The following is a 12,363-nucleotide window of genomic DNA, read 5'->3' as shown; positions in this document are numbered from 1 at the left end:
GCCTGAGTTGACATAAATATTCATGCGTCAGGTACAAACTATTTCCGTAGTATTTCCCGCGTTTTACAATAATTAATAATATTTTGAGGCCTTAAGAACGTCGAGTCATTACCTGAGGCAGAAGGGGATATTTTTAGGCTGGCGGCAGGCTAACCATAACGTATTTTTTGGGATTGTCCGTCATTTCTTGAAAGAGAACCTTTTCACAGCGGAGCTGTTTAAGTCGACCATCAGTCCGTGACGGGTGTACAAGAGCCCTCGCTTGACGATGACGTCACCGCGCGTTGGCTAGCGAACAGCTTGCGGAGCGGCGTGTGCTTCGCCTCTTCTCCGCGCCGTGCACATGTTGCTTTGACATAGCACAGCAAGGAGAGGGAACGAGAGCACGCGCGCGGTGCGCGCTACGCTTGAGAGAGGGAAAGAGAAATTGTGAGCGAGAGAGAGCAACATAATTTGTAGCAGCAGCAAGGAGGTAACGAGGTAACGCTCAGAGAGTCGCGCCTAGCTCTTCTCCCGTGCGGTCGTGCCTGCACATCGCCCCGGCGTGTGCTGCACGAGCCGCGTGGCTCACCATCGTCGGCGACGTGTCCTGCAGCCGCGCACGATTTGCGCGTCCCAACGCGCAACCTCGTGTGTTCCTTGTGGGATTGCATCGTGCGACGAGTGGATTTGCTTCAGTGTTGTGCTCCGCGAGTGGCGTGCCCAACCCGACATCTGTGCCGCGTCCCCGGCTGTGCCGCCTCGTGCGCGCATCGCGTGGTCGGTGCTGTGCGCGCGACGTGCGTGTAGTGTGTTTGCCCCCTGTGACGCGCGGTTCGCGTGTTGACTGCGGAGCCGAGCGGCATGGAGGGCTTCCGCAGGCCAGGAGAGCGCCCGCCGCGCGCGGGCCATCGTCGAAGTGCGAGCGCGTCTCTCGCGACCCTTGTGCCCGTGATGCTACAAGCGCTACAAGCGTCGCGTGAGCGAGGCGAACTAGAGGTGCGCGCCGCCGAGATCGTGGACGCGTGGATAAAGAAACAGGCCACCACCACCCAAGCAGCTGCCGCCGCGGCCGCGCCCGCCGTCACCGAGACACACGTGGCGCTGGCGGTGCCTTCCCCCCAGGCGAGCCTTCTCCCCGCGGAGCAAGTCGCCGCCATTGCAGACTTGGCCAGCGCCGCCCCGCTGCCCCCTTCGGACGACGAGGAGGCCATGGACTCCTCCTCCTCGCCCAAACGCACGCGCGAAGCAGAGAGCGAGGAGGAGGAGCAAACCGGTCGCCGCAAGCATCCGCCGCCGCCGACCACCCCACCTTGCCCGGAGAGCAGGGACGACGGCGACGCCTTCTCCCGGCGCCCGGGGGAGTCGGCCGCCTCCTCGTCACCGCCCGCGGCACGAGACGGCGCCCCCGCCGATCCGCCGGCTGCGTCGGCTGGAGGAGGAAATAAACTTTATTGAAGACAAGGGGAGGGGGGGGGGGAGCCGAGGTCAGGCAGAGGGGGCTAGAGTGGCGTCCAGCTGGCCGCGACCTTCGCCACCCAGTCCGCCAGCCCGGCTTGGGTTTGAGCGTTGGTAGATTTTAGTACGGAGTCCCACGCCTCCTGTGAGGGAGCTTGCCGTAGCAGATTTCTTGGGGGAGGATTATTCCTACAACCCCATAGAATATGATTCTGATCAGCTGGATCTGTGTCGCAATATTTACATTTTGAATTATAGTCGCCTTTGGATAGATAAGATAGAATTTTGGGGGCTGCGTCGGCTCTCCTGCTCCCCTCGAGCGCCGGCGCCGCCCCTCGGACGCCCGGCGGGTCGTCCGCTGCCTCCTTCGCGCTCTCCCCGAGGGAGGGCGCGCCCATCAACACGGTGGCTCCTCCGGCTGCTGGCGAGGCTGGCGCGAGCCCTGCTGCGTCGTCTGCTACGGCGGATACTCGTGACGCGCCCGAGTTTGTGCGGTTGATGCTCGCGCACGATCCCCGAGCAGACTCAGCTCCAGCCGGTCCGACGCAGCACGGCCTCGCCCACCCAGCGGCGAAGTTCCTAAGGGATCCTCCCCCGCCCCACTCTACCGAGGCAAGAGGGAAAAAACAAGAAGAAGAAGCAGAAGAAGGCGGGGAAAAGCTCTGCCCCCAAACAGGCTTCCCCCCCTGCTGCTCCTCCGGCCCCGAGGCCCTCTCTGGCGGGCCCATTCACACCCACAGCAAAGGCTGCACAGGAGGCCCCATCCACCCATGCACCACCAGCTGAGGGCTTCCAACTGGTGCTGTCCAGGGCCGATCGCCGTCGCGCAAGGGCACCAGTGAGTGCTGCCATCCCGGTGGACCCCGCCGTCATTGGCATGGCCCTCTTCCGCCCATCCGGGGTGGGTGGCACCTTCCGAGGAGCACCACGCCTCTCTCTTGCGGCGGTGCTCTCAGCGCGGCCGGGTGTTGCCGCTGTGAGAGTAAATCACAGGCGCAACATCGTGGCCGCCGACGCCACCACCCCGAGGTGCTTGGAGGAGCTGCTGGCCACTACGGAGATCCGGGGGATTCCGGTGACTGCCCGGCAGCCTGCCGAGCGAGGCAGGAGCACTGGATTCATCCACGGCGCCGACGGCATCCCCGCAGACGCGGACCTGCTGGGGGCCATCGAGTCGGGAGTCCCAGTGCTGGCTGCTACCAGGGAGGCGGACACCATCACGATCCGGTTCGCGGGGCCGGTTCCCCCTGAGCATGTGAGCCTCTACAAGCTCCGGTTCAGGGTGCGGCCGTCCAGACCGCGTCCACTGCAGTGCCAGCAGTGTGGCCGCTTTGGGCACGTGGCTGCCTCTTGCGACTCGCCATCCAGCTGCCGTCATTGTGGGAGGTCTCACGAGCAGGGAGAGAGCTGCCCCAACGCAGCCCACTGCCGCAACTGCGGCGGCCACCACCCCGCAAATACTCCTGCCTGCCCCAGGTGGCAGGAGGAACGCAGGGTGGCCACCATTTTGGCAACTGCCCCTGCTCCCCTATCCCGCCGTGCAGTCCGTGCTGGTGTGCGGGAGGAGACCGTGCAGGCAAAGGGCGCCTCAACGCCTGTGCAGGGCCTGTCGTATGCACAGGCACTGGCCGGCCTCCCACAGGCGCCCCAGCAGAAGGCAGCCCCCCCCGGACGGCCCCCCACACCGGCCCCACGGAAGCATCGACGCCAGCCGCCTGCCACTCCTAGGACCGAGCCCTCCACAGCCCCAGCATCACTGGCAATGCCTGGCCCGGACCCTCGGGACCAGATCATTGCCAGCCTGCAGCTCGCCCTGAAGGCCATCGGGGAGATGCTGCCCGCTGAGAGCCCCCTCCGAGCCATCTGCCTGCAGGCAGTGGCAGTCCCGACCACAGTCAACCAGCATGGCTGATCCCTCACCAGCCACAGCTGGGAAATGCCGTCGCCGCCCGAGTGTTCTCCAATGGAACACCAACTCGCTGCGGCGGCGGCATGCAGAGCTGTGCGCGCACCTCCTGCAGTGTGATTTCGACGTCCTCGCACTGCAGGAGGTGTACACTGTGGCCGAGGACCTGCGGCTGCCGGGCTACACGGGCTACTCTGGCGCCACCACCTGCTCGACGCAGAGCTGCACGGACGCTCCCTGCCTGGAGGGTGCCCACAAGAAGGGGAAGCCGAGGACTGCCATCTACGTCCGCAGCAGCCTGGCCCACTCGGTGACCCCAGTCTCGGACGTCGTAGGCGGCGCCATGGAGTGCTGTGCTGTCACGGTACGCCTTGACCGACAGGACACGACCGTGGCGAGTGCCTACGTTCGTCCTGGACAACAGTGGGACCCCTCCAGCCTGGTGCGGCTTGCAGCACGCCTCGGCGGACATGCAGTCCTGTGCGGTGATTCAACGCCCACCACACCGACTGGGGCAGCCGCAGGTGCACCCGCCGAGGCAGGGATCTCTGCAACGCCATCAGCCGAGCAGGCCTGGTGGTACTCAACAAAGGAGGACCTACGTACGTCTGCCGTGGGGTGAGCACAGCCATCGACCTCTCCCTTACCACCGAGCAGCGCTCCTATGACTGGGTTACAACTCCCGACACTTGGGGCTCTGATCACTTCCCCATCTTGATCACCCCTGGGTGTGGGAGAAGGCCGAGGTCACGAACATACGACGTCACAGACTGGTCCCTGTTCAGAAAGCGCTGCAGTGAGTTGGAAGATGGCTGTGACCTCCTGAGTGCCATCATGGAGTGCGCCCAGGCAGCCACAGTCCAGTGCTCTGCTCTACCCGATACCCCTGCCCCGGATCTGCTCCTGCTCAACCTCCGTGCGTCCAGGCGACGCGTGGAGCGCCGAGCAATCCGGACGGGCAATGCAGATCACTGGACAGAATACCGGAGAGCGGATGCCCGCTGCAGACGACAGGCCAGGCGCAGAAGGAGCCAGAGCTGGGGGAGCCTTTGCGCCATCATCGAGAACCGCTCCAAGGGCCCCCTGGCCTGGCGCCTCCTAAAGTCCCTCACCGGCAGGAAGTTCAACTGCCACCCCGTCCTCGCGGTGGTTATCTCGCTGGGCATCAGCGAGGCGACCCTGGCGGAGTTGCTAGCGGACCACTACGCCCCCCCCGGCCGCCCTCGCTGCTGCCACCCTGCCAGTCGGACTTCCCCCTGCCAACCCGCCTACCTGCCTGCTGGAGCTGCATCCGGAGTGGGCGACCAGCCAGATCGCGGCCATCTGCCAGGACCCACTGACTCTCCACGAGCTGCAGACGGCCCTGAGGAGGGGCAAGCGTCGCAGTGCACCAGGAGCAGACGGAGTGACACTCCAGATGCTCCGCAACCTGGCCACCAGTGAGCAACGACGCCTGCTCGACTGCTACAACAACATCTGGTGGTCAGGACAAGTGCCGGAGGCCTGGCGCACAGCCATCGTGGCCCCCATTCTGAAGAGCAATAAGCCGGCCAACGAGCTGTCCTCCTACCGACCGGTCTCCCTCACCTCCGCTGCCTGCAAGGTGATGGAGGCCATCGCTCTGGCACGGCTAGAATGGGTGGCCCGCGCCTGCGGGTTCCTCGCGGACCAGCAGACAGGCTTCCGGCGCCGAAGGTGCACTGCGGACTCCATTGCAGACGTCGTCTCCACCCTGGAGGACGCCAGGGCCAGCGGAGACCTCGTCATGCTCCTCCTCATCGACGTCAAGGGTGCGTTCGATGGCCTCCCACATGCGATCGTCCAGCAGGCTCTGGACCTCCTGGGCATAGGCGGCAACCTGCGGCGGTTCCTGTCATCGTTCCTGAACGACCGCACCCTCAGGGTCCGCGTGGGCCATGCAAGGAGCACTCCCCGTCCGGTGGCAGCAGGCGTACCACAAGGGTCAGTGGTGAGCCCATTTCTCTTCAACCTCGCCCTGGCCCGGTTGCCTGCTGCACTGCCGACCGACCCTCACTACAAGGTGGAGTGCTCCATCTACGCGGATGACATCGCCCTGTGGGTGCGGGGACCGCCGCAGTCAAGCCGCCACGTGCGCCTGGCCCTCCAGAGAGCCCTGGACACCACAGCCGCCTACCTGGAAAGCATCGGACTCTCGGTTTCGACGGGGAAGACGGTGGCCCTCCTCGTCCACCCGAGAGCAGCGGCACGGCGCTCAGCTCCCCGGCTGCAGCTGGAAGGCGTGCGCATCCCATGGAGTACGACTGTGTCGTACCTTGGGCTGCGCATCGACCACCCGCTAACCTGGCTACCGGCAGTCGGGGCCATGCAGACCCAGACCATCAGGGTCCGCAAGGCCGTGTCGCAGCTCCTTGCCCGTGGAGAGGGCTGCTCGGTCAAGTGGGCCCTGCGGCTCTACGAGGCGGCGGCCACATCACGCCTGCGGTACGCCCTCCCGCTGGTGGCGCTGCTGCCACGCCGCCTCGAAAAGTTGGAGCTGCAGCACCGGGCGGCCATCCGACTCTGCCTGGGCGTCCCCCGGAGCTCCCAGATTGCCGCTACCCTTGCGGAGGCTGGAGCATGGCCCCTGTCGCTCCTCTTCCTGCAGCAGGGGCTAAGATACGTCGACCGCCTCCACCACGCTCCTGATGGCAGAGGCCTGCTGCATCGCCTCCAGTCCCGGCCATCCTCAAGGATGGGTCAGCTGTGCCGCCTCTACGAGGAGGTGGTGGGCAATCCTGCGAATGCGGTACAGCTGCCCCCACCACAGAGGCCTGCAGTCCCCATCGCCACGGAGCTTCCCGGGACTTCCAAGAGGCGTTCGCCTACCTGCGCCCTGCAGCAGACGGCCGCCTGCGTCCTGGAGGAGACCCTCGGAGGCCACCTCCTGGTGTTCGTCGACGGATCGGTGGTACCGGACACCGGCTCTGCCACGGCGGCCTGCACGGCACCAGCCCTGCAGAAGAGCAGGCAGTGTCGACTGCCCAGACACGCCAGCTCGACTGCAGCGGAGGTGGCAGGCCTCCACCTGGCCGTCGACCTACTCTCCGAGGAACTCCCTGAGGTACCGGCGGCTATCCTCTGCGACTCCAAGGCAGCCCTCCTCGGCCTTCAGAGGCCAGAAAGCGCCAGTCTTGGAGTCGCACTGCTGTCCACCCGGCTGACAGCGCTGCAGGACGCAGGCCACCCGGTGTCCCTGCACTGGATCCCCGCCCACGTAGGGATCCCGGGCAACGAGGCAGCCGACACCCTGGCGAAGGACGCCCACCACATCACTGTGCCCCTCAGTCGGGCCGTGACGGAGGGCGACTTCACAGGACTGAGGCTGCGGCGACACCTGGCGACCCACCACCCAGACAAACGGGTGGCACTGGGATGCCCCACACGTCCACTCCCCCAGCGAGGCCTGGCTCGCAGGGAGACCTCGCTCCTTCTCCGGCTCCGCATCGGCTGCAGCTGGACGGCAGCACGCAGCCACCGACTAGGACGAGCGACGTCCCCGGCCTGCTCTTCCTGCGGGGAGCCGGAGACCATCGAGCATCTCCTGCTGGCCTGCCCGGCGTACCTCCAGCAGCGGGGCCCACTCCTGCAGGAGTTCCGCCGCCTGGGCCTCCCCTCTGGCAAGGAGGAAGACGTCCTCTTCCCCGGCCGACACCACCTTCCTGCACTTCGAGGCGTCGTGGAGTACCTCGACTCGACAGGGCTCTCCGCACGCCTCTAAGACATCATTTCTGCAAGCGCGACGGCCTCGCGGCCTCCCATCCCATCCCGGGCCTAACAGGTCCGGAACAACACCCCCTGCAGTCTCTGCGGCACACCAAGGCCTTCCATCCCGGCCTGATACGTGCCGCCACAGCCTGCCGGTTTTGCTTCGCCCAGCCATGGCGACTCCACCCTATCCTCCTTTCTCCCCCACTTACCCCTTCCCGTTGGCGCTGAGCCGTGCTCCCTCAAGGGCTGCAGAAGATAGCGTCAACATTTCCCCTTTCCACATGAACCACTTACTACTACGCTCAGAGCTGTTGCCGACGCCGTCCGCGTTTCCCCCCGTTCGCGCCGAACGCGCGCGGTGTCCGTACCTAAGCAGGCGCCTTTGGCGGCGGCTCGGCAGGTTTCGAGCAGCCACGCCCCGGCAAGTGTGGAGGCGCAGCTTGGCCGTGACGTCACTGGCGAGACAAAGCTTGGAGCCGCAACGACGGCGGCAGAGCTCTCGTCTACCCTGTGGCGAGTACATGTAGCATTGACATGGGGCAAACAAAGATCCGGACACCCGAGGAAGCATGCGCTAATCTTGAAGCGCGCCGCACGGCCAAGCGAGAACCTGCGCGTCGACGGCGAGCCGATTCGAAATACCGCGCCTAGCAGCACTTAGAATTCTCTAGCAAAGCCTATAACCAAGCCTAGTAATACCTGGAAGGAAAGCTAGGTCGAAAACCAGCTCGGCTATTAACTGCAGCCTTGCACCAATAGTGCAAGCTGCCCACGTTTTCACATGCCGGACTTTGCGGTAATGTGTTGCTGTTGGCAATAACGCAGCTCGCTTTCGCGATATACGTTGAACTAGTTTGTCGATAACCAACATTGTGGACACTTGAGTAAAGAAAAAAATTAAATGGCAACAATAATGTTGACAGCGGTGTTTTTTCAGAATCTTGGCCAACAACACGTGCAGACAAATAAATAAATTTTACCTTGAGTGCAGGGGAAAAATTTTGAAATGAAGATGAATGAATTCCGTGGTTTTACGTGCCAAAGCGGCGATTTGATTGTGAAAGATGGTCGCAAGGTCGAAATCGCGTACATAAATATGCACGTCCATATTTGTAAACCTTGATCAGCCATATTTCGGCAGTTGACACCATTTAAATTACATATTTGCTATGTTCCCCCTGTGAAATCGCTGCAGGTTTTCTACATTTGAAAGGTAGCCTGCAAGGTCGTTTCTGTATATATATATATATATATATATATATATATATATATATATATATATATATATATATATAAAGAGAGAGAGAGAGAAACAGTGGAATGGGATGCGGCGGGCACAAGTTTCCAGTGAAATGTAATTGCTGGAAAATAAATAGGGCACCCTTGTCTCTCGGTGGTAGTTTGGCTCATTCTACTCGTTTTCCTATTTTCTACAGTTTCAAGGATTACCTGGCCAACGTGCTTGCAAAGTTACCAGACCTCGATGGAGATGCACCGGACAAAGTAAGCGACCGGCATTACTTAGTCTAAGCCAGTCGAGAACATAAATTAGGCCTCTCTCTATCGATTGCCTTTTAAAGGTATTCCACGACCTCCCATTTTCGCAGTAAACCAAGGTACTGTATGCATATAAAGAAGTAATAAAAAATCCGGCAGAACCCACCTACGAATGAATGCCGACATTAATGCGATTACCATTCTAGCAACGTAGTGACCCGTACTTCTAAGACTGAAATGTGTATCCTGGCGGGCTGCTTTCTCCCACTTCTTGCAGCACACGCTGCGCCATCTGCATGGTGGCTCCACGGCGAAGTCGGCGCGTAGAGTTGGTTTGATTCCACCGAGCATCAGAAGAAAAAAAAAACATAAAGGATCATTTTGTCCTTCTAGTGCTGCACATAGCCAGTGGCACACACCTAGTTACCCAGGTTAACGTCAAGGAGGTTCATTCAAGAGCAGCTACTCGCACTGACCCAATCACCCAATTTGGCGACAGAAAGGCTCATTTAAGATTAGCGCAGACTGAGTGGTGCATACTCGGTGCTTGAAGTTGTCATAAAAGAGGTTAATTATAGAGCAGAACAGACCCTAGATGCCCATGCCGGCATCAGGTTGGTCGAAGAACGACGCATAGGTACACAGTGCACCATAGCCATTGATCTAAGTTCCCCTGTTCACTCAGCACAAAGCCCGGATGCGCTACCCGTTCGACTATGGGGTGATTCCAGAGTCCCAAGTTGGAGGTAAATCTACTAGAGGCATAGATTTATAGATAAATAGATAGATAGATAGATAGATAGATAGATAGATAGATAGATAGATAGATAGATAGATAGATAGATAGATAGATACACAAGTATACATAGTGAATCCAGAGCAAAAGCTTAAAGTGCCCAGAGACTGGTTATCGGATCAGAGGCCTACCCTGCACGGTAACAATAAACGAGACGGCAACGAAAAGACGGCGGAACCTCTCTTAGATGACTTTTGATGGTAATGAGTTAAGCGGCACAACGATTTGCCACTGCCAAAACGAGTTAGCAATTTTCATCTTTTTCCCGATTCCGTAAAAACACTTTCCAAATTCTAGCGTCTCCACTACGAAGCCTGCGTGTGGCCTTTGAATTGCAGAGCGCGCCGGTGCGTGCGAACACTGATAAAAACGTGCGGCGCTTCGCCGCCTGGGAACTCTGAACATTGTTTACATATTTTTATTTTTGCCCAATAGATGCTTGGCATGCCTTGCGAAGTATATCAGGCCGTATATCAAACTTTTCTTTATTACAGTTTAGAACTGAGTTTTATTTTTAAATGAGACAAACTTTATTCAGATGGGTTCGAATGTTTCTAGTAACAGCATTTTCGAATCAAACACACGTTAAATGCAGAAATGGTTTGAAGTGACGATGGCTGGCCCATGTCTGAAAATGGAAACTCAAACCAGCAAGTTATGGGGGAAAAAACCACGAAGATTGCAATTCCTTAAGTTGGCACAAGAACACGTTTCGCAATTCTGCAAACTGAATGTGCTAGAATATATCCACTGAAAAAACTGTTACATGCGAATTTGCGGTTTCCATAAAATTTACAATGTTTACGGGTCTTGCAAAGTGCCACTTCCCAAATAATTGAAATATCTGGGTTGTGTATAATTAATTTATAAGCACTGTCCGCTTTTGGTGTAGTGTTACTTGCAGTTCAAGGAATATCGATGCTATATTCGATCGCTCAGTTATAATTTTCGTGGTCGAGCTCCTACGGATTTTGCAACATTATAGAATTTTTCTTAATAAATGTATGGCCTAAGAAAATCTGCTTACTGAAGTAAGTAAATTTACACGTTTTTTGTATTCAACACATGCCGCCAAAATCAGTGATCAGGCTACAAAGAAAAGGATTTTTTTCTTTCTCCTGCATTTACACATTCTTAGTCAATACCCGCTTTAGCGAACACATAACGCAGAAAGTAGGTAAAAATTTTGACGCTTATGAACCACTTACTGCAAGTGGCCTATTACGCATGCTATTACGCCCAGTAACAGTATTACGCCCTATATTACGCAGCTCTTGCATATTCGGCCCGCATATGCAAGATATACCGCTTAAAAAGCGGCCCGCATAACACTAATTCTTATGCGGTATTTCAGATAAAGTCGGTCTTGTTTACCTAAAGGCTCAAGCTTATGCGGCCTGATAACCTTTTCTACCAAAACGTTATTTAATTTGCAAAGGTTCAAGGAGTAGAACCACATTATAGAAAATGACTTCCCCGTCTAATTTCTTTCTTCTGATTCTTGTAAATATCCATGGTCCTTTTTGCTTCCGTTCTTTGCATCCAATTCATTGCCTCTATTTCCCTCACCTTCTTTATGACTCCTGGTTGCATATTTACAGTGTGAATTTTCCTATACTTGGTTGCCAACTTATTAATTGAACCTATAAATTTAACTTAAAATTTGTACAAATGCGGGCAACATAGTGATGGTCGTTTGGCCAAATTGATTAAAAAATGATGCACGTAGCGGACAGCGTACATCCACATTTTCCAGAAGATTACTTGAAAAATTGCAGGACACTTCCTTTTCTTTAGGTTTACGTGAAGGGAAGTAATCGCGTCACTTGTCACAATCATTTTTCGCAATATATGAGTTCCAAAGAATAGAAGAACAAGTGGAAGTTGGTCACTTCAGTTAATAAAAGGTACCGACAAAAGCAGCTTTGCGTATTCAGCGTGTACTAGCACTCAATCACTGAGCGTGTTTTTTTCTTATTCCCTAACAAACTTCAACAAATGCACCCTTGCAGGGCTTCCCGCAACTGGTGAAGGAAATAAGGGACAGCATTGAGTTGAAAAAGAGAGCCAAAGAATCCGATCACCCGATCGTTGAAGACTACGGTGGTGTCCACCTATCCATTATCAAGGGTTTCGAAGCCGTGACTATCATTTCCGGCATCAACGAACCGTAAGTTTTAAAAAAATACTGTACCGTTTGATACCCAGTTACTCTACAAAATTATCTCAATATGACAAATAAACATGCCTAATCAGGAGACAAGTGATAACACGGCTCTAAGTTGGTCAGATTGTTTTCTTTGATTCATTCTTAACTAGCAATTTTAAGATGAAGGTTTACCTAATACTTAGTTGAGACACTATTTACTACCTTTGCACAGCTTAGTAGGTAAGGTTAGGAACGTTAGAAACATTACTGACTAAAGAAGGTAGTAACTGGCGCTAGTAGGTTGTCGATACCAAATCCAAACGCAGTTAGCCCCACGTATACAAAAGTATTTATCCGTAACATATACGGGGTGCTCATCTTTAAGTTCTACGGAATTTAAAAAAAAATCGCATGTTGCAGATAGCATAATTCTTGTAATTGAGCTGATATATTCCAAGGGAAGGATAATACTGGCAGGAGAAATTGAAAAATATATTCAACAACTTAAACAAACTATTGATAATTACGTCTTCACCTGAAATGAATTTTCAGAACGAAAGCAGTTTCGAGACATTTCCGTTATTGAGAATAGATGGGCGTTCCAGATGCTGTGTACTTCACTGCAGAAAAAAGCGTTCTCTTAAAAACTAATATTGCAACAGGGGATTTTTATTGCTAGTATAATGGCAGATTTCTCAAATCTGGTGTCATTCTGGGGATTCCATCAATGTAGATTAGAGCACTGCACGGGCCGATTTTTGCGGCCCGGGCCCGGCCCGGGCCCGTTTTTACATTGGGCGGGCCCGCCCGAGCCCGATCAAAACTTTTATGGCGAGACCCGGGCCCGGC

General features: G+C 56.2%; 1 protein-coding gene across 1 annotated transcript in view; it reads left to right on the top strand.

The window, feature by feature from the left end:
- The window catches only part of LOC125946830 (scoloptoxin SSD14-like), a 109,305-nt gene that overhangs the window by 27,324 nt on the left and 69,618 nt on the right, over positions 1 to 12,363 (top strand). Inside the window, exons 5-6 of the mRNA XM_049670913.1 lie at positions 8,509 to 8,575; positions 11,378 to 11,535. Coding sequence (XP_049526870.1) covers positions 8,509 to 8,575; positions 11,378 to 11,535 — 225 coding nt within the window. The remainder of the gene's footprint in view (positions 1 to 8,508; positions 8,576 to 11,377; positions 11,536 to 12,363) is intronic.

This window comes from Dermacentor silvarum, chromosome 7 (assembly GCF_013339745.2).
Source record: "Dermacentor silvarum isolate Dsil-2018 chromosome 7, BIME_Dsil_1.4, whole genome shotgun sequence".
Lineage (NCBI taxonomy): Eukaryota > Metazoa > Arthropoda > Arachnida > Ixodida > Ixodidae > Dermacentor > Dermacentor silvarum.
This window is presented reverse-complemented; position numbering and strand designations above follow the sequence as displayed.